Source organism: Phaethon aethereus, assembly GCF_964289735.1.
Source record: "Phaethon aethereus genome assembly, chromosome: 17".
Lineage (NCBI taxonomy): Eukaryota > Metazoa > Chordata > Aves > Phaethontiformes > Phaethontidae > Phaethon > Phaethon aethereus.
Window position 1 is genome coordinate 11260788 of NC_138593.1, and position 22855 is coordinate 11283642.

Below are 22855 nucleotides of genomic sequence, written 5' to 3' on the forward strand. Positions count from 1 at the left end.
ATGTTAATGTTTATTTTTAGGTGGGCGTGATCCTCCTGGCTTCTCCTCAGTGGTTTTGGAGAGGATGCCTGCCTGCATTCATGTCTTTGCTGCTGATGTGCACTTGTGCATGCCTCCCCCTCCTGCCTGGTGAATAAACCCCAGGTAGGAAACTAGAAACATTGAACTTTAAAAATAAATAAATAAAAAGGCGGAGGTATGCTGTCAGTAGCAAAAACACTCTCCACACCTGCAAAGAATTTCATTTGGGAGCAATAATGAAACAGGGAAAGATATTTTCTGAGCAAGCCAAAACCCTGATCTCAGGTTTCTAGATCTGATGCATATTAATTACACTGCAAATCAGCTCAGCTCCTCCAGGGCAATGAGAATAGCTGCTTGTTGCCAGCTCAACCTCTGCTCATTGTTCATAGGTGTAAAGATGTTCTCACAGCTCACTCATCTCTGCTACCCAGCAGTACGTGGCACTATCCCTTCCCTATCTGGCAGGGATATGGCATGGTCGTGACCTGGCCTTCTGTTACCCTCTGACAGGCACTGGCAGTGTGTGAGATCAGCCGAGACCCCAGCTCAGCACCCTGCCAAGACTTCCTAGCTGAAAAATACCCCAGGCTAGTCCAGAGCACAGACTCAGCACCCTGTTCTGGGAATATTTCTCTGGTGGCAGAGACAGGCCAACAACATGGCCGGCAACGTGCTTCTTCACAAGCAATGGAGGGCACAGGCCCATGAGAGCTGTTGGGAGGACTGTGAAGGACTACTGCTCAGCCCTAGATCAGCCCCCTGGTTTTGGCAGTATTCCAGTACTATCACCTAGACCAGAGTACTTTGAAGATAAGTATGTCCTCAAGTGAAGGGGAAACCCATACAAGAGGCACCAGTGACTGGAAACCTTTGTGACAGGCCTCCACGAAGCAAGAAAAGAAGAGCCCATCAAGTATTCCCTGCAGCAAGGCTACAGACCTCCCCACATGGCCTGCCTGGTCCAACCAGGCCACCACTTCTGCCTTCTGAAATTGCATCTAACCTGCCACTGCACAGTCCTCGGCTGTCACCATCCAAGCAGACTTTCTCCAAGCAGCCATGCTCTATGTCCTGCATCTCCCCAAAACCCACGCAGAAAGCTCAGCCATACAATGACAAAAACAGGGATGTGATTCAATAGCCTTCATACTTCCCATCTGGGACTGAGGTACCACTCATTTGCACAGAGTTTATTTTGGCTAGCACTCCTGCGTACAAAATACCCTGACTGACAAGACACAGTGCTACCATGGGGCAGCAAAAAGTTTTTGGGCAGCATGATGTCCCAGAAAGAGAGCTGGGTGGGAAGATGACAAGGCTGTACTTCCTAAGCTTGACTGGAACAGAAGTAAAGAGGTGAAAGGGATGTATTCCAGTCAGCCACTCAGAGGAAAACACTGAGGTTCCCAGACCTTTCATTCTTCATATCTTCTTGGTCATGAGCTAATTGGGAAGTCTCCCTTCTGTGAGGAGCAGAGGTACACTGCCACAGAAGCAACCAAGTATCAGGGGAGAAGAGGACAGGAGAAAAGGTTTGTGGATCACATCAGAAATTCTCTCCTCACAGGGCTGTGGAGCTTGATACTAGATATAACTACCAGATTCTCTTGGAAAACAGGACTTTTGTTAGGGCTGGGCACAACAGGCATGCCCCAGGCTGCTCAGCAGCAGTGGAGCAGAGGAGGAACGCTTCCAGCAAAGGGTCACATCCTTTGCTGCAAATCGTTCATCTTGCTGGGAGGGTTCAGCAGGTCAGAGGGAAACAATAAAAGGATTTCCCAACTGGCTTACCAGATCCCTGCCAAACCCCACAGTGAAGGAGTGTAGGGCACCTTCCTGGACCTCCCGACATGAGTCAGCTCATCCTACCCCACCCTGGGGGAGCCAGCAGCCCCCTCAGACAGGACTTGTGCAGGTCAGATGCCCGTGCCACTGCAGCTCCACAGGCCTTCTCTAGCAGTCTGGGAACCAAAGCCCACTTTGGTAAACTTCTCCTACCCCGGGGCCAGGAAAAGCTATTTCTCTGGTGGTGTCCTGAAACATGAGGTCTTTTGGCTGGGTGATCCTGCTGTACATAACATACAATAGCCTGTGTGGGAAATCATCTCTCTATCTTGTTTCCAAAATTACTCTGTTTGCTAAGGTTACCAAAGGTGCTAAAGGTTTCCTAAAATACCCTGAAATGACATATAGACTACAGAAACACCAAATAAACATAAAAAAAAAAACATACTCTCAGAATCAGAGTGGCAGTAGAGTGGCAGAGTGATCCCCTCTCTTCCACGGACAGCTCCAGGACAGTCAGATGTCCACCACAGGAGCTCAGCTCAGCTATAGAAAGATGTTCCAGGAGGCCTGGGGAAAAACTTCCTATTTTATATCATAACGGAGTAAATTAGGATCATCTTTATCTCTCAAACAGGGCCTGGACAGACTGTTACCTTCCATGGCTCTTGCAAAGCTCCTGTACTGGTGCAGTATAAGTCCCAAGTCTCCTTTCTAGGCCCCCTGCTTTCCTTTGCATGTTTTCATCTGCTGCTTCTCCCACCCACCTCAGTGCTCTGGACAGAAGAGCTCTCCCTGTACATCTTTCAGTGCTTGGATATCCTCTTTGGATTGCCTATTGCTGTCCTCCTCCTCTTACCTTTGTCAGTGAGCATCTCCCCCTCCTCTGCTACCAACCTCACGACTACCTGTATGCTAATCTATTCATCCTACAGTGTTTTTGTGCTGCTTGCATATGATAAATCCTGCTGCTGTCACGTACTGTTTAACTCCCGGAAGTGTGGCAGAAGACCAGCTTGTCTAAGACACATTACAAAAAGTGGAATTTAAAAATCTGCTCATCCAGAACCACAGCTGTACAAAAGGCCCTCTCCTCACTTGTGTGCTGAGGAACGAGCTCATCCAATGTGGTGACAGCAGAGGTCTGCAGTGTGTGTGGGTGAAAGCCCTGGGAAGGACTGGAACATGTGTGATGCAGGAAGAAAAGGGTAAAAGCAGGAGATGGGTATTGGCATATGTCAGTGAGGAAGAGGTGGTTTGGCTTTCTGCAGAGCGTAGGAAGAAAATGGTTCCTCGTGTGTGTGTGTTGCAAGACCAGTATTGCAGAATAAAGGGATGCTCTGCCTAGGGAGCTAAACTGGCTGCTCTTTGAGCATTTTAATAGCATTTCTTTTTGTTTTCCAAAGTTTCTGTCACCAGGAGCTCTCTGACTCCATCTGTAAGACAGAGCATGAAGCATCCAAGACAATTTTTGATTGCTCTGTTGCCAACATCTGCCCAAGGCCTCCAGAAGCAGTAGGCACCAGGCCTCAAGCTGTTCATGGCTGCCTGTATCTAAGCTTAGCTCCCAGCTTTTCAAAAGGCTTTAGTTTGCACCTCTGCTCCCTTGCAAATATCCTTTGTCCTTTCTCTTCCCTAGCACACTTGGTCTTTACTAAGTTAAATGGGAGCCTAAGGCAACCCTACCCAGTCCCTTGATGGCAGTTTAAAACCACATTTAGAAACATGGCAGAGCAGCTTGCCGAGCAGTCTCTTCTCTCCAGGGCAATGGAAAAGGCGCACAGTAGCATAAGCTGATTCAACATGTGATCTAGTGGGCTTGGTCCCAGAAGGAACTGCCTGTCAGCCCTCTTGTGTCTGGACTGGTGCTGATGAGAGCAGACACTAAGCCACTTATCCAGCTGAGTGACCCAAAACTCAAAAACTTGTTTTTAGGCAGCTCCACTCCTCCACACCACTATAGGATCACACAAATACCAATGTGAATGCTTCAGAGAGGGTGGGACTGCACGGCCAGGGGCCACCACCACTCAGGTTGGTCTGAATTTCCCTGAAGCAACACCCTGCAAAGAGCATTAGACGAGCAGTAGTCAAGAAAGGAACCACCATCTCCCAGTGAACGCTGCAGTTTTTTTCAGTTTCATCAATTCCTGCTTTACAAGAATGGGCTGAATTAGCTGGAAACACAAGCCTTTACTTCAGGCAGGGAAAGACGACACAAGCGCTAGTCATTTGCATCCAGGCTTAGTTGAGAACAACCACACAGTCCATATAGCTTCTCTGTTAATAAGAATAGAAAGATTATTACTCCCTTCCTTCTGGCACATAATAGTGGCACATCTTTCACCTCAAAGCATTCACTTTCCTGCTTCGCCAAGGGACCATCCCCAGTAGAACCTTAAACTGGCTCTCTATTCAAGTCAAGAGGGTAACGGTGAAGAAGGATCAACAGTGAGCAAATAAGATGCCTGCTCCATGGTCGTCAGGGATGGAAGATTCTCCACCACTCGCATTCTGAGTCAGAAGTTACAGTGCTACTCTGACCCCCTTTCCCTCCATGCATTTGTTTAGTTACTTAGAGGGTTGGCAAAGTGGTTACCTGCAGATAATCTACCAAAAAAAAAAAAAAAGTAAAACCACAAAAGTAGAAAGATAGAAAGAAAAGGAGAGAGCAAGAGAATGTAGCAGATCAGGGTGAATGGAAACAGACCCAAAAGCCCAGATAAGCCCTCCTGGCTCCTCTGTGTTGTTAGGTTGGGGCTGGTGCTCACCTGACTCCTCTGTACCGCAGCCCTGAGCAAACCACAACGCAGAGAAGACTAGCTAGTAATCCTAGCAGGCAGCAAGGACCAGACTACATGTTCATAGGCTTAACCCTATGAATAAGCAATTCTTAACCCAATACTGCCTTGTATTTGGCAGTTGTAGCCCCTTCTGGCCCTCTGGTGAGTGGTTTTACTCCCTTTGTTGCCATCTATTTGGCACTACATGAAATACTCATTCAGCCCAGCATATTAAACCAGGTCCACATGTCACAGAAAACTGTCAGTTTATATGCATAAGTCTAGAATTACAAAAAACCTACTGAGCCAAGCAGAACCAGGGGGCTGGTGTGCAAGGACACCTGACATTGCACAGGAAGACAGCAGGCAGGTCAGACTGAGCTGATGCTCCTGGAGCAGGGAATCATCTTTTGCAAAAGGGAGGAATACTGTGCTGATGAGGCTGTACTCTCCCCTGACCTGCACTCCTCTCCTTAGCAGCCTGTCACTAGGGAGATTAACAACTGGCTGCTTTCCTCACTTCAAAGCAATCCTGCAAAACAGAGCTGGAGCAAGAGGCTGGTAAAGGATATTTGACTCCTCCCCACAATGCACTCAAAGGGGAAAAGTATTCCAGATAAAAGGCAAGGACTGGGAAAAAATGATAACTGAGATTAGCACCTAAGCAATACATGAGGGGAAAGGGCTGTTTTCCCTCCTTCCTTTCCACTAAGAAAATTTCAATGGGAGGAAGACAAATAAAAAAAGCCATCAAAGCAAGCTGGTGATTCATTAAAATAAAAAATGCATTATGCATTGAGAGCAGTCAATTAGGAGATGCAAACTGCACACTGTCCTGTCACCCTAGGGGAAGCACAAGCAAGGCGAGTGAGAGGAAAGGATAAGCAGAAAAGGAAAGATTTACAGGCATAAACAAAACCCAACTATGACCCCAGGCTGAGTAGCTTGTAGGAAGAAGCAGCCATCACTAACCCACACAGAGTAGCTGGGAGCAGACTTGTGTCTCTGGATTACTATGCAGAGTGTGAACAGACCTACTCTCTAGACACAGAGTTGTGTCAACTGGGGCACTGCTGCTTTGAAAAAAATGGGATATTGGCGACAAATGACTTAAAGTATCCACTATCAGATTCCCAAAGTGGAAGGCAGACTCTGGGAAGCAAGTCCTTTTCTTCCCTGGGCTCAGTACAAGCTGTGCGCAGTGAGGGAGAGCACAAAGGGTTCCCAGTCCCCTCCAGCACACTGACAGCCCTCTCCTTGGGTATGTCCCCTTCTTTCCCTCCCCATATTATACATGGAGTCACCGCAGGACCAGTGAGAGTGTGAACAGGCCTGCTGAGCCCAGCCCTGACAAGCCTCCCCTTACCTGCTTTTTAAGATCTAACAAATACACCACTCCAAAAAGAGATCATCAGGATCATCCTCCTGAGCCTGCCCCTCTGCCTGGGCTCTGGCACCTCATTAGGATTCTGCATGACACTTTTCAAAGCCTGCATCCCTCATTGAGATGCTGACAGACAATCAGAGAACACAAAATGCTCCCTCCCCTGCGAGGGGGCATTCTAGCCTGTGATTTCTGCTACAACTCAATCAGCATCCACTTTAATGAGGCCATCTACTATCACTGAGGCCCTAGTGACTGATGTCTGAGCTTCTACCTCAGCCTCCAATTGCTCAGCCCCTCCTCTCCTTTTCTCAGCTGCAGACTTCCTCAGTTGACAAAATGAGCAAGACTTGCAGGACAAAGTGCACCAAATTCCCAGTACTGCAGCTTCTAGTAAGTCTTTGTCAGCTGAAAATCAGTTTTTATCTGACAGCATTTGGGAGTACATCATGAAGGTTCATGGTATCTTAACATTTTGAGAGAGATGTTTTTGTACAGGGTAATTTGGGTCACTTTTGATCAGCCAGTGTCTCTGGCATGCTGCCACAATTCCTCTTACACATATACTATCTGAGCTGCACCTCTCTTTTGACCATCTCCTACGTCCTTCTCTCAGTATTGCTTTCAGTCCTGGGCTTTCCTCATCAGGAAGGACTGAATTGCTTTCTAATGAAATTACGAGGCATATGAACCAAGCCCATCGAGGCATGCAGCACTTTACTGCTCTGTAGCTCTATGCCCTCCTTGCACAACATTGTGTGCAGTTCCTTTACCTGCATATCTTAGAACTTTCTAGGTGTAGTCCATCTCCTAGCAGAGCAAAGGAGAGTTCTGTTACACCCTTCGGAGTCAATCACCTCCCTTAGCCTTCCCAACCCATTCCATCTGGTTTGCTTCCTAGTCCCATTTACAACACTCTTCTTCAGAAATGAGGATGCAAAAAATATGGCAAGAATGAAGATTCTGGAAAACAGCTCTTCCTAATCTTTTATGATTTCTGACGTTTCCTCACTTTTTTCTCCTCCCAGGCTTCTTGTTTGGTTTCAGTTTGCAGGTAAAATACAAATCCGTTTAGTGCATAGCAATATACATCATAGAAATTATGTATGACAAATAATTATAACAATGCTAAGGACGAAACTCCAATCATACTTTTCTTCTGGGTTTCCAAACTGGTTTCCGAACAGAAAACAGAGAGGAGCTGTACCACATCCTTTAGAGAACAAGGACACTGCATGAACTGTATCTTAGCAACGAACAAATTAATAGTGTAACTTCCTAGACCGCTCAACAGAAAAGGCACAACCAGTATCTAGAAACTGAGAAAATAATGAAAGCAGGAAGACTCACCTCCCCCTTCTTTACAGTCATGGACTGCCGGCGAGGAGTGATCTCCTCATTGATGCTGGAGAGGAAGTTCTGCGAGATCCGCAGTGCATCCTGCAGGAGTGGATGATCAGGGTGGCTCACTGGAGTGTGCTTGAGCAAATCCTGACACCAGAAACAGAAAGAAAGAACAGAACCATGAGCAGCACTGGAAAGCAGAAGGGTCTCAGGGCCCCTAACCAGAGCTGTAGGATGAGATGCTCCAGCCTCTTCTTACAGATTAAAGCAAGGCTTTCCCTCTAGACGAAGAGGATAATACTCTGTACTTCTTGGTAACACCACTGAAGAGGTAGGCAGGGTCCTATCTATGGACTCCCTCCCCTTAGTGTAAAGGTAAGAGGCTCTTAGGCAGCATGACAGGTTTATTTTTCCAGTCCTGCAGCACTATGGAAAATTTGAAGGGTGGAGAAAATAGGAAATGGGCCTAAAGTTTGAAAACTGCGCTTCAGATACTTACATGCAGGACAAGCGTGCTGCGAGTCACTCGATCCACTGGCTTGTATAATAGAGCTGTGGGGAAAAAAAAGCAGCAGGAACATGAGGAAGAGGTACTGAAATATAACCCCTACTGAGAAACTTGTCCAGTGCAATTGTATGTACAAACACAGGTTTAAAAACTGATGAGCTATTGGAAAATTCCCTTCTCTAAGGTTTATGTGCTGCACAGCCAATAAAACATACACAAACACACAGAGAAAATAAACATGCTCCACAGCAAACAGATGTTCACTTGTGATCATGTCCTGCCAGCCAGGGGCTGAGGGGCACACAAGGTACTACAGAACAACTGCACACAGCATGGCACACTTCCAACCATTGCCTGGCAACCTGCCTGGTCCCACAGGTCAGAATCAGGCCTTGCACTCTTAAAGTTGCCAAGGAGGTCCCTGAAAGGTTGGCAGCGCATCCCTCCTCCTGGCGTTCAGCATGACATGTTGAGTGCTTCCAAATCCCGATAATAGGCCAAAACAGGAAGGGGATTGGCTCTTATATTAGTGAGTATAGAAGCTTCTTGTAACACGGGTTTGCCTTCTATTTATGTGCATAAAGACAAGCACCATGGAACCTGATCTTGACCAGGCTCTCTAGATGCTACCATAGGGCAAAAACCATATAACAATAACTGCTAGGATTGTGTTTTGTGCTACCACTGGGTAGCAGATGTTCTCTTAAAATCACAGCAGTCCTTTGGTTGGCCTGGTTTTGCCCAAAGGGACTGAGGAGCTGGGCAGGGACTTCCGCATGCATGCACGCATGCAGCTTACTATGCATGAGCTCTGCTACTTAGCAAAAGGCAAGTGATTTCCCAGGTAGAGCAAGCAAAGACTCCATAACCTTCCAGCATTTAAAAAGAAAAAGGGAGAGTGGAGTTTTGGCAACAGCTCCCTCCCAGTCCTGACAAACCAGAGTCTCCTCTGCATGGATCACTCACTTTCCAAGGAATTTTTCGTCGTCTGATCTTTAGATTCCTTTGTGCTTCTAGCCTTTAGATTCTGAAAGAAGAAGAAAACCCATGTAGCAGATGGTCAAATCACCTTGAAATATATTACATGGGGATGTAAGAGATTATCTGCTCCTCCAAGGGAGGGCCTAAGTGTGAATGGAGGACAGCCCTGTGACAGTTCAAGTCAATGAAGGAAAAATGTGCTTTCCTTCTTGGTAAATCCACCACTGCCATGTCACAGGCACCCACACATCTCAAATATTAAGCAATTTTCTTAGAAGTGCATTGATAGAGATGTAGCAGAACAGGGATGGTGGAGTTTTTAAATCACCAGAAGGAAAAAGACACATCCATAAGGATGCATCCATTGCCACAGTATGTGTACACCAATAAATAAAGTACAGGATTGGGATTCAGTACCCCCAGGTTATACTTCCTTACACCTGTACTCAGAGATGGGTGACCTTGGACAAGTCAGCCTCTCTCAGGCAGAAAAGGAAAAATGCCTCTGACTCTTCTCTTTGCACATGGACTATGAAGCTACATGCATTAGTGTGCTAAGCTCTGAAAGCCTCACCAGGATACAAATGCAAAAGTATCATCACATCACTCCAAATACAGTAGATACTAGCATGATTTCAGCATTATCCTTCAGAAAACAGCAAAACAGAGGGATGCCATTTGCACAGAGCCCAGGACCCTGGGGCCTTAATCTCTAATCTGTCTTCTAGGGACTACCATAATGCTATCTATACATATTATTAATAAATGGGAAAGTCTATGAAATGCATTTTAGTACTGAAAGAAAAGTAAGCACGGGGGAAGTTACTTTACTAATGAGTTGACACCACTAGAGCACAGAAGTGGTCAGGCAAAGGACCAGAACCTGATGGAAATCCTCAGGAAAGGAGAGATTAGAAGACATTTGCACTCTGATGAGTAGTACAGCAGATCCCAAAAGGCAAGCCTTGCTTCCCTCATTTCACAGAAGGAAGATGTCTTTATCATAAAAATCTAAAGGGACATGTAATATTGAATGTACTCGGGAGTTTTTTCAGAGCAATAAATGCCCCCAGTATTATTCAGCTCTGATTACCTATCTGCTTGTTTTTAAGGACAAACATATGAAATTCGTACTTTCTTGGCAACTGAGTTCTTCAAGATATAATGACTGCAATACAAAGAGTCAATGAGACCATGCACTGCAGGCAAAGCTGCTGACCTGGGAAAAAGCCCCAAAAAGTATTCCTCTTAAAGAGAGGAAATCAGAGCAGCCCAGTCGATAATATTACAGATTATGCTTGACACATTTGTCTTTTTAAACAGAGAGCTACCCTCTCCTCCTCTCCACGCCAGTGAAGCCTGCAATTCCACTGATAGCCATAATGCAAGTCATTAAGGACTTTTTTTTTACACCATAGTCAGCATCATCATTAGCTAGAGAAATATTTGAGAAACCCAAATACAGCTTTCCCTTCTAGAAATGCATGAAGGTGGCACAGATCTGAGAAGTTCAAACCAATGCCAGTTTTTACAGGATCCCCTGGGTGGGGCCAGCACAAAAAGGCTGTCTATCTGATACCCTCCATTAGCCCAAAGTATAAATTGCTGTAGAAACATGAGCTGAAGCCGTGAGTCTACGGGAGCTCACGACTCCTCCAGAAGTTAGGGCTGCAAAGATACTTGGAGGACAGACAGGAGTGACATCGCAGGGTATTAGTCAGATCCAGACGGCTCGTGTGTCTGAGTACCATGACATTACCTCAGAGATTTCAGCAAACTGAGCATTGGCTTGGCAGCATTTCTCTGCTGTCTCCATAGCAACTTCATAGTTATCCACAAAGGCCCGGTACACTCCCAGCTGGCTGGCCTGCAGGAAGCAAAACAAAACAAAAAAAAATGCTGGGGAAGAAGACAGTTTGGGATGGCCAGCCTCAGCATCTAATCATCGGGTCATGTTCCTTCATGCCAAAGAATCACAGGGAATGCTGAGCAGGCCCAGAAAGACATCTCTGACCTGTCAGCTTTGCTTAACCAGGTCAGGTGCTCCCATGCACCCAGTTCCATCTATGCTGAACAAGTTCACTTGTGAAGGATGTGGAAGCCTGTGAGAATGACACATCCTTATTACTGCCATCTATTTTTCCCTTCTGAGCTGCCAGATTAGTATCTATTAATATTTTAGCTCATTGATGTAACTGGAGCTGCTGGCTATTTGCCACAATATATGAATCAGACAGGAATGATTCAGCCCAACAGCACAAATGTGACCCCAGTAAGCTACTCGCGGGCTTTTGCATGATGGACACACTAAATCAAATCCAGATATTAACCCGTATCTGTAATAGTGAACATCGTTATAAGGGCATCGGAGTGCTGAAAATACAGAAGAGAGATCCAGAGCGCAATCTGTCTGTAAGGCAGTGACTGCAGCACTAGGTGACAGAAAATGGCATTTTTTCCAGCAGAAGGATTATGCAGTTGGTCCAGGTGAAGATGGAGCAGGCCTCAGAGTGTAGTAATTAAGCCATTATTATCACCAAGTCTTAGCACTGATCCTGTTTGCTCACTTAGGAAATGCAGCCATATTCATGCCAGAGAACATAGGATCCAGCTTGGGAAATCCCTGGGTAGCTTCCAAGCTTGTCCGGATTGCAGAGCTGGTTTTGTGTTGCAGAGCTGCACTGGCTGTGCTGTAAACACCTCAGCAGCTTGAACATGCTTGCAAGGTGCATGGTCAGTAGTTAGCCAACAGGTGGAGTGCTGTAAAAGGCTCCATTAAAGCGAAGCTTGTTACCAGAAGAACTTGCACTTACCTTATTATTTCTGAAACTTCCCTGACACTTCTGCCCCAGACGTGCAACAGGCAGAGCAGTTAGCTTTCCCACAGACAGTGCTCTTTTCCTTTCCTGCTCTCTCATAATCATTGTGTTCCCCATTCTCTATGGAGCTTTGTACAAGAGATGATGGAAGAGAAAAAGCCACTCAGGCAAACATTCCCTGCACAAATTTCTTTAGCTAACAGGGGCTAAGAAACAGCGAGCTATTTCCTAGAGCACATTTTACTGAAAGATTAGGAACCAACCTCAACCCTCATGCAAAATAACACAGTTATGACTTAAGCTGAAGGAAACTGTGCTCATTTATGCCAGGGATGACCTGGCCCCAGCAGTATGGAGAGAATAAAATCTGAATTTGCCAGTTGGGCACGATTCTGTGAAGAAGCTGCTGTTAGAATTACTGATCATTTGCGGGGCTTATGACATTTGTGTTTGGATGATGCCAGCTAACATGGCAGAGCTTCAAAGTTTCTCCATTCCTGTGTGGCTCTTTCATTTCCTGCTACTCCTGAGCAATCTTTCCAAGCTTTCGTTTTCTTCCTCTAAACATGCCATCACGGAAACATCTTTTTAATTAAAAACTGAGCTTCTAATTAAAGCAATAATGCTCACACACAGTTTTCATACTGGTTTAAGATTTCTTTTTTTCAGTTAAAAACAGCACACTGAAAATTAAACAAGTTTTGGTAGAAATAATTGTCTTTTGGTTAAATTTTTTTCCATTCCTGAAAACTATCAGTGATATTTGCTAAATATTTCTTCATTTCTAAAAACAGTTCTAAAGTGTTTCCTTCCCAGTTATAAAAAATACATACAAAATATTCCCCCAAAATGAGAAGCATATTTCACTCCCACATGCCTAGCATCTTTTTTTTTTCTTTTCCTTAGTTTCAGCAGGAAAAAGGTGGAACAGTCACTACTGTTGCAAATGGATCATACTTTGTGCCAGACCACATGAAATTCTAAAACTCCTTGCATGCACTATCTATAACTTCAATCTACGGTGCTTTGTTTTGCACAATATTAAAGAAAATTAATGTCTCCAGGGACCTCAGGGTAATAACAAGGATTCCAGTGTTTATCATCAGACTGCATGACATGACCACAAGTAACAGTCTGCTCCAAAAGATTTGATGTACACCCTGTATATATGCCTTGTAATGCCTGATGTTCTTGCTGTCTCTCTCATCTAGCTGCTTCCCACTGCCTGCCAAAAATTACTAGCTTTATCTCATGCACCAATCCATCTCATTCGCAATTCCCACTGATACTCCATCAAACCCCCAGAAACTGAAACTGCTAAGCTAGCTCAAAGCTTCCTGCACTAGGGCAGTTTGTTCCTTTGTTTCCAATACTAATCCAACAAAATAAACAAATCTCTTACAAATACATAAAAACCAGGGGAACATAAAAATGGAGTGCCAGAAGGGCATAACTCCTGGACCTGTGATCACCATCAGCAAGAAATGGTCTTAAACAAAGGCCTAAGTAGGTGTACAGAGAGTCAAAGCTTGCTCAACAGCCAGCAGTGGTAGAGAATATATTCAGTTCTTCTTCAGCTAGTGCTATCTTCAGTTCTGCACTACACTTTCAATACAGTTTGTGAGGCTTCCACTTCCAGCAGCCTTCTGTATTTTTGCTTCAGAAACCAGCAGCAGGTGGTTTTGTCTTCTTAAACCAGTTGCTCAAATCGCATACCATGAACTACCCACCAAAGCACCAACTTGACCCCTCCTGGCTAAAACATGCTGGCGGTCAAAAGCAGATTCCCATATTTTGATCCTGAGCCGCTGGCATGCATGGAAAACATCACCTTCCAGGCCCATTTGCCCCCTGCTCCATAGGGGATGGGGCTGGTGCTGGGCTACACAGCTGCTAACAATTGAGCGACCCTGGTAAAGTGCACTCCCCATCCAGTAAACCCCTTGCTGTAATGTCACTCCTACCCTGAGAATCAGAGGCACCTCAGGAATGCAGAGATTCTTTTCTTTTCTAAAAAGGAAAAAACAGCTCCTTTAATCCTTTGCCCTCTGCACATGCTAGGGGAGAGGCTAAAGGGGCAAAGGAATCTCCTAGAATGCAAACAATTTGTCATCTGGCTCAGAAACTCAGCATTTTAATTCAGCCTCAGGAATATGCTGTATATGTCTTTGTCCTTTTCTGCACTCAGAGAATTTTGTTGAGGTTGCTTGAAGGATTCTCAGCAGCAAGTTGACTGCAGCAAGGGGAATACAAAGGCCAGGATGGTGATGACCGTAAAACAGAGAAAATCAGCACAAGACAGAGCAAAGCACAATAGAGAGAAGGAAGGATGTGCGAGGGAGCTCAGCAACAATGAGAAACACTTAGGCTGCCGGTGTTAAAAAGTACCCTTTTTAACACTCCTAATCTCCCACCTTTCTCTAAAGCAAAATAGTTTGACGACACTGCAGACACCTGGAGATTCAACATTTCTGTGAAATTGTACTTGTATTAGTAGCACAGCTTGCTGGAGTCTTTAATTAAAAGCAATGAAACAGCCACTTTTGCTGGAGGCCCTTCACTGCAGCGAGGCAAAGCTAGAAGCCTCTCATCTAATCCAGCTATGGGCTTTCACCCCTTCAGTCACCAAAGGGAATTGTACCAGCACCTGTTACATGAATGAGAGGTAACAGAAGCTTTGGTGATGGTAGCTGACTCACCAGCTTTTGGAAGAGGTCCCCTACACGTTGCTGGTGACTCCACTGCTGCACTCGGGGGAAGAGCCCATCATAGAATTCTTTGTGGATCTCATAGAGCTCAGGCACTTTGAAGAATATTGTCTCAATCTGCTGACTAGTCAGCACAGGCTGAGAGGTGGTGGCAGCTGCTTTCAAAGGCTTCATAGGCTGAAATGAAGAATGAAGGAAATCGTTATCATGCAAACCAAGTACGTTCACCCTTACCCCATTACAGCACGTCCCTCCAGAGAGTTGTTTTTCATCCTATTAATAAGTGATATTTGCATTCATGCAACTCCTGAAAGCTAGACATTAACAAATTCTCTCATGGGGACCAGCCACTCCTGGTATGTGGATTTTCCCAGGATATTAATGGTGTGATTAAAATCCCTTTGCACTCCATTTCCTTAATCTCTGTCCAACTGTACAGCAACATGCCTAATAATTAGCACAGCATACTGAAAGACAGGGCTCCTGGATACTACCACGCTAATATAATAACTCCCTGGTTGTGCTATATCCAGTCTTTTCTTTAAGCCTCTCTTTCTCCACTGGAGGAGTAACAGGTACCCTTTGCACCCAGCAACTTGTAACCCATGGTGTGTGAAGTTCTGGGAAACACTGGATGGAAGCAGCAGTGAAAATTCAAGTACCAGCGTTTGAAATGGTGTCTGTCACCAGTGCTTACCAGCAGCAGAGCCTCCAGGTGGCTCAGATAGGTTTCCTCACTGGCTAGTATTCCTGACAGGACCCATTTTCTCATCTCCAGGCCTTTCTCCAGGTCTGGCTCACTCTACAAAGAAGTTGTTAAGGAGAAAAAAGAAAAAAAGAAAAAAAAGGGGGAGGGGGGGCAGGGAGAGAAAAAAAACAAGAGTGAGGATGGAGAGAGTAAAAGGTATCATTCAGCTGACCACAACTTGTTTTTTTGGTTTACTTTCAGACTAAAAAAATCAACCAAACAAAAAATGCACTTGTGCTTAGTGTCCTGTTTCTAGAAACATACAAATATAAAGCATTAAAGAAATTTTTATTTACCAGCAACTGATGTCACTTAGATTATTTACAGATGTTAGCTTTAGTCATCTAACTTTGGTGCCTCAATTAGGTACCCAGACTTCTTCACAAAATTCAACACACAGAACAAAAATTCAGAATTTATCCTCCATACAGATCTTAGGGACCCTTGCTTGTGTGCAACTCAATCCCTCCTCCCACGAGAGTTCTCTATGATCTTATTCCAAAGCCACGTTTCTCTATGCAGACAGGATCACTTCCCCTGCATCTACACAGATGTGCATGAATATACAGCAGTTACAGCAGACATGGCTCTTAAAGGTGGCTGTTCTTTCTCCTACTCTCTACTATTCACTAAATTATTTTTCATCGCCAGCTTGCACAATATCTGTTTTTAGTTAGAGGACAGAATAAGCAGCACTGCTTGGAACGCACATGCTGATTTTCTTATTGGGATTCCACGAAGGAGTTCTTAACCAAAACAACTGAAGAAAGAGAGAAGAAAAAATACACTAATGGGCAAATGCACACATCAAGGGAAGACTAGCATCAAGTGTAAGAGAAGCAGTAATCCCCTCAGTTGAACTTTCAGCTATCCTTCCTCTCAAAATTGTTACCTGAAAAATGTTTAACCTGATCAATTAAAATTGAATGTTTCCACAAACTGTGAAGAAAATGTGTCAAAACAAAGAAGGTTAGAAATAATGAGAAATACCTCCCTTTTACAGAATCTTATTTCCAGTTCTCTTTTTTTATTTCTGTCATTCACAGAAATGGCTTTTTACAATTCTTGCAACCTTTTTATATTGCTAAAGGTCTCTAAGAATAGAGCCAGTAGTTGGATCTGAAAGGGTAGATACTTTTCAAGGGCTTTGGGTAGGTTGTTTGGGGCTCCATCCTACTCCTGTTAATATCCAGAGGAATCTTCAGCTATTAATTTCAGCAGCAGGAGGACTGGCTGAACTTAAAACCCTTCTATAGCTGACAAAAAAAGTTCCATTTAGTTTAGGGTCCTGTGCTTTGAACCTGCAGAGGTATATATGAGGTTCATTATGGAGAGAGAAGGTATCTTGGCTATAGGTAAGCTTACAGTAACTCTCACATTCTGAGTGTGACTTTGAGCCTATGCACCAGACGAAGAAAGAACCAGATCCTCACGCTCCCAGATATTTCTGGATTCAGTCCCATCGATAACATAACCATCCGGATTTTTGAACGCTTTTATTACATTTCACAAGCTATTTTCTATGCTAGAAGACCTTGCAGCAACTACTTAATAAAAATTTTGTGATGTGTCAAATACCACCATCACCTCTTAAATAAAAGTGGCAGACAGAAGCTGTTGTAAAGAAATGAGTAAAATTTACACACACATCAGGTACTACATAGAAAGAACCTGTCTTTGCACCCCACCCTTCGGTAAGGTTCAGCAAGAACCACAGTGCCAAGATTTTAATCTTGAAAGGGCATCTCAAAGAAGCTAGAGATTTGTAATTCAGCAGTCATGTTCAGAAGATTTCAGAAAAACACCAGTGACAAACTACATAGTAAAATGAATGCTGCAACAGATTCTGTGCACCTACAGAGCACCCGTGTGACTGCCTGTTGCAGCTCAGTCAGAAATGTGCAACAACTTTATGACCATTCCTTATGATTTCTGTACCAGTACTGCCTGGATGTCCACCTCATGGACGATTTTTTAAGGCATAGTACATACACGTAATCAAGACAGACAGTCCCAAGATGTTTAACAAAGATTGCCTTCGTCTAAAGAGGCAGGGATGTAGCTGTCTGCATCAGCAGCCCTGATGCAAGAAAAACACAACACCTCTTGGTTTCCAAAGATTTCTTACAACACTTACAAGAGAAAAATGCAGCTTCACAAAGAAGCATTGAGGAAAAACTAACAGTGCTGCAAAGTCCCCACTGCTGAGGATGAGGTAACTGGTCAATATTGACACAGCACTATAATTATCTTTAGCAGGTTCTCTTGGAGGAGGTGAGGATTTAAAACCAGCTGGGTATGTTTGTAACATCTGTAAAGAGCAGCACACAATGACAAGTTATTTAAATGATTCAAACTTCCCCATCAACAGTGGCACAACAGTTTTCCTTATAGCACTGAGAACAGTTTTCCTCTTCACAAATAGAAGCTTTAATTTACAAGCCAGTTCTTGCTGGGCACCCTCAGCTGAGAGAAGCAGCATTTTCTGCCTGAATGTTAATTTCCTCTCTTTAAAAGAGATGTGCTTTCAGAGAGACAAACATCTCCCAGGACACACTAGAGTGTGGCCATTTCCTGTCCATTACCACAAGGTCATTTTGCAAAGTCTACGGCATTGTCCTAACACTTTTTAATAGGAGCATTTTCCAAGCGTGATGCTTGTAAAACTCTAGCCTCAGATGCAGATAGAGCTGGGCCTGGCTGCTTTAAGCTACAGTACAGCAGTTGCTGAAGAAACCCTCAAGGTATTTCATCCAACAATCACATCGCACATTACAAGGTTTCCAATGCAGTACCTCAAATTTACATACAGATTCCTCATATGTGAAAAGATGATCTCCTGCTGTTCCTGCTGTGTCAGGGATCAATACGACACCACAGCGCTGCTGTCTGCATTGTGCTGCCACTCTGTATTTCCGCCCGAGAGCCAGTGCCCTGACATGAGTTTCCTGCTGAGGGAGGCCTTTTCTGACAATGTCGTCTGGGGCTGCTCTGAGCAGCAGCTCTTACTGCTGGATGAACGTCTGGAAAACAGCCCCTGTGCTTCTTCAGCCTCAGGGTGCTTCTTAAGTCACATTTGTTATGAAACATTCCAGGACCGAGAAATTCACTGGGAGCTAGTGCCAACATCAGGAAGAAGAGGAGCAAATTTATTATTTGGTATTAAAACATTCCTCACTTGCAGAATTGGGAACAGGCTCATCTGCTCACCCAAGAGAGAGCAATTAGCAGGCAGAGATACTGCGAGACTGTCCTTCCACTCTCCCCTTGCAGCACACCAAGATGTGATGCACCCAGTGCCAGGGGCTTTTTCTGCTTTGCCCATATCGGACAAAGAAGGGGGGGGAAAAAAGACCAACGCTGTGACCACAGGCCTGATTGCTGTTTCTGCACTCCAGGCAGAAGGGCAGTTAAGAGAAGGAACGTCCTGGGCGTAGGTATCAAGCTCCCCACCGGTTCAGGGGGACCCGCCAAGGCTGAGGACTCCTTTCCCCTGCCCTGGCAGTCAGAAATCTTTGAGCTGCTTGTGGCAAGGGGAGGAGCTGGTTCCACATCTACCAGACCATATTAGCTAGGGGAAAATACACCTATTAACTAAAAGTGCAGATGGGATGTTCCCAGCAGGATGTGGGAACAGCCTGTATTGGCAAACTCTAACCACTCAGCAGGGAGTGCCAGGTGGTCAGCAGTCCATCCCATGCTTACTACCCAGCTTGGTTAGCCCATTTCTTACTTGTACAAGTCTGACAAGTATTTCATGTTCTGACTCTGTCTCTGTCCTCTTTGATGCTAGCATCCATTTCTAGCCTTTCTCCATTTCTCTCTACCCACAACGTTTCAAAATAAATGTATCTTATCATGGGGCAGCAGCCAGAACATTCCTGTCTGTCTGCCATGGGAGCTGTGAGGACCCAACACCCGGCCAGTTCTGAACAAGAAAGCAAGAAATCAGTGCTCTGCTCCCACTCCTCATGAACTACATTTTAAAAAAAGAAAACAAAAAGGAAGATGGAAAGCAGTATAAAGGAAGTTTCACAGGTATCTCATGCCTATGAGGTTCTTGTGTTTTCTTCTCAACTGGGTGATGCTTCTTGCTATTCCAAAGACTTAAAAACCAAAAGATTGAGTCACAGTGATGAGTGCAATCTTGTGACCTGAACAAAGGCCAGTAAAAGTGGTTAGAAGCAGTGAAGACACTAGAGAGCATGCATACACTGGCCCCAAGCCACAGCTGTTTTGAATGTGTTTACAGCTTGTCAGCCTAAGTACTTTAGTTTACTAACCAGGTTGGCATTGCATTTTGTATTCAATTACTGCAAGCCTGAGATTCACCAGCTCCAAGGATTAGACAGATTCAGCTCTTCCCAACTTTGCTTAAAGAACTTGGGGCTTTCTGGTTGTTGCTTAAATTAACAGCAATAATTGTTTTCTTGCATATGTTAGAAGAACACAGATTAAGAATCTAGAAACCACAACAAATAAAATTTTGCAAAGTGGTTGCTGCTGGCACAGCTCTGTAAAGAGAATCGGTGATTCAAAGTGGGCATATAAAAAGTACTTTAACTCTCAGACCTTTCTTTGGTACAGTGTGTTCATATGCTGTGCAATGAACATGTTCAAAGCAGAGGTTTCCCATAAGGGCAGCTCAGAATCTCATAGAGAAGCTGACAGCCTATGAAAGAGAAAACATATTCACTTCAATTTTTAAAGTGTAAATACCTTTGAAAGCGTCTGCTAAACAGGCAGGAGGTATCTCATTGTCTTGGTGATATAAAACAGGGCAAATTCTCTAATCAAGCCAATGCTGGCTCCTCTCCCTGCTCCATGCAGGGAGGGGAAGGAGCAGGGAGAGGAGCCAGCATTATTTATAACATCAGTACTGGTGTGCCAGTTCCCCTCAAGAACGGCTGTAAATCCAGGCAGAGCCCTTAAGGAGCAAAGAGTTAGAGAATAAAAAGGAAAAATTACATCTGTTGCGGGTGGTGAAGGGAAAGTGACAGTAAAACAAAACAAACAAACCCAAATATTGAGAGGAAGAACGGAGAGGATTTGGAAATGCTGGAAAGGGAAGGACAAGCTAGCAATAGTACCAAGCAGAGCAGTAATCCTGTCTATTGATGTAGCTTCAAAGGTCAACTTTTCTGGATCCCCTTGGGACGAAGCTAGGAGAAAAGTCCACAACCTGCTCTGCCACAGCACTGCTTTCCACATAGCTGGCAGACAGCGAGAACAAAAGAATCCGGTCTGAGGACCAGCAACGGCTGCTAATGCTGCACCAACCATGGACAGCACAGCTGAAAAGGAAAGAGAAATTCCACCTGGAAATCTCTAAGTACTAGCCAATTTCCCCTCCAAACAGAACAGAAAGCAGGAGTTAGTCGCTCAGCTTTAGCCCTCCAGCCTCGCTGCGAGTGATATATACAAGAATTGGAGAGATCTATTTTGGCAAAAAACCTTATCTTCTAAACTCTAGGAAAGTGACTCCCCTCATTTCCTGGGGGGATGGAACCAGCATTACCTTTCCACTGACTGCCCTGTGCCCACCTTCACAGAGCCCCACACCCCCAGCCCCACACATGTCTTTGAGCCCGGCTTTGTTGGGGAGCAGATCCGGAAAGGCCTTTCTTATTTCTGCTCTTCCCATTGCTGTAACCTCTCCCTACCTCAGTAGCAGCAATAGTCCCTGCTCATTGCAGAAGGCTTGGACTAGATGACCTTTAAAGGTCCTTTCCAACCCAAACTATTCTATGATTCTATAATAGTATCATGACTGAAGCTTCCCATCCTCTCTCAGTCTCTTTAGCCTCCAAACTGCAGGCTACCCACTCCAAAGTTCTTGGCAATAACTCTTCTCTAGTGAAGGGTGTCAGTCACTAACTTTCCATATGTCCCAACACTTCCCTGTGCACCAGCAAGAGCTTGCCCTGTAGCAAGCTCTCCTTCTGTCCTCTAACTACCCAAGCATCTTCACTTTTCACACCAGCTGTATGAGGAAGACAGACACAGTCTCTCTCTTTCTGGGAGTGAATTATCACCATTAATTGCAAACACTGTCTGACACCTTCTGAAGCTACCAGCACTGTCTTATTTGGCAAACATTTGGGCTGACATTTTCCAAGACAGCTTTCCAGAATTTTTGGAAAGTTCAATCACAACAGTTCAACTGTTACAGAAAGCAAGGTTCAGGAAAATTAAATCACTCCTCAAGTTAAATAAACAAACAACTTAAGCATTTAGTGGAACCTATTTCTCCTTTTTCCTCTCTTCCCTGTAGGCTTGCTTCAGAGCAACAGTCAAAAGTTTGGCAAAAGCATCGGCTTTATTCCAGGACACGCGTCAGCATCTCAGCATGAGACTCTGGAAGAGCCAGAAGAGGGGGTACAACCTAGCTTGCTCAATGCAGGCATTCACTAAGGCCTCCTTACCACAAAAATGATGAGTCAGAGGATGCTGAGATCCACACTACAAAAGCCCTTGTTGATTATGTCCTCTCTGGGTCACAGACAGAACTAATGCTGGTGCACCTCTTGTCACCCTCCTTGGATAGCAACAGATGTTTGTGCAATGGGCACATAGCAGGTGGAACACGAATACGTAAGAGTTGGTTGAAGTGGTACAGTTTCGAGGCAGACCAGTCAGCATCTTTTAGTCTGTTTATACGATGCAGGTGGTAGGGGAGATTGGAAAACAGTTCCCAAATGACAAGGTCTAGAACACCACAAACCTACTGGAAGTCAATGGTGGCCTTCACTTCCCGGAACACAGAACATGAGGTGCCAGGAGTTAGTTACCCTACACACTGAGGAAACAACATGAAGCCCCTCCACAAGTAGTCCAGGGGGTATCCCTTCATTCTCTTTTAGAAAGAGACACTGCTTTTGCCACTCAGCACTTTCTCTATGGTGGCTGGGTAGACCAGGTGGAACCCTGATGCACTATTCCAACCAAAGGCTATAGGTGCTATAAGGAGATGCAAGGACATAGTCAGCACTTGGCATAAAAATAAAAAGCCCAGAGCAAGCCCACAAAATAAGTCAAAGCAAAATACCCTCAACACAGAGAGCAACAACCCAGTCTCCAAGAGGAAGGCTGGTCTCATGTATAAGGCAGATGAACATCACACTAAAATGCTGCTATGTCTGTGTAATGCTAAGCAAATTACTTAGAATTAATTATATAAATAAATAAATCATTGTTCGCAATGGGTGCCTGACTGGAGTGTTGTTAACTCTTGGTTGCAAGTGAAATTAAAGGGATTTTACTTTAAATGTGAAGAAAACTGCACTAAAAGTCAGAATCTGGTTTTGCAGAACATTACGCATCTCACATTAAGCACCCAAAAATCAGCAGATGCTTTTCCTATAATCTGTCTGCCTTGATTACCTGTGGTTAGTGAACATACCATCCTCTCATCTCACAGGAACATTGCAAGGATGATTAAGACCTGTGTAGCATTCCAACTGTATTTGGAGTTAATGGTCACACCAAAAGGAAATGAGTACTTTTGTACTCAGAGCAGAGTTTGCAGTGTCCTGTAAATAAAGTGTACACATAGCTCTCAAGAAAAAATATTGAAGCCAGTGAGTATCATTCACTATATACACTGAACAATGCAAGAGGCCCGTAGCAAAAATAGGACCTGATTGCATAATTGGAAGTTACTATAAAGATTCAAGACAAGGCTATAGGCACAAGGCAAGGCTGGATGACCATAGTAATTTCTAAACTTCTGAATGACTTCACAGTCTTAATATTTTGTCAAAGTGGTGTA

General features: G+C 44.5%; 1 protein-coding gene across 2 annotated transcripts in view; it reads right to left on the reverse strand.

The window, feature by feature from the left end:
- BCR (BCR activator of RhoGEF and GTPase) overlaps window positions 1-22855 on the reverse strand; it is a gene marked incomplete at both ends in the record, with an annotated part of 98610 nt that overhangs the window by 23117 nt on the left and 52638 nt on the right. For both annotated transcript variants that reach the window (XM_082007713.1, XM_082007712.1), the window contains 6 exons: window positions 7327-7467; window positions 7820-7872; window positions 8795-8855; window positions 10569-10676; window positions 14328-14513; window positions 15034-15138. In XM_082007713.1, the coding sequence (XP_081863839.1) occupies window positions 7327-7467; window positions 7820-7872; window positions 8795-8855; window positions 10569-10676; window positions 14328-14513; window positions 15034-15138 (654 nt within the window). The remainder of the gene's footprint in view (window positions 1-7326; window positions 7468-7819; window positions 7873-8794; window positions 8856-10568; window positions 10677-14327; window positions 14514-15033; window positions 15139-22855) is intronic.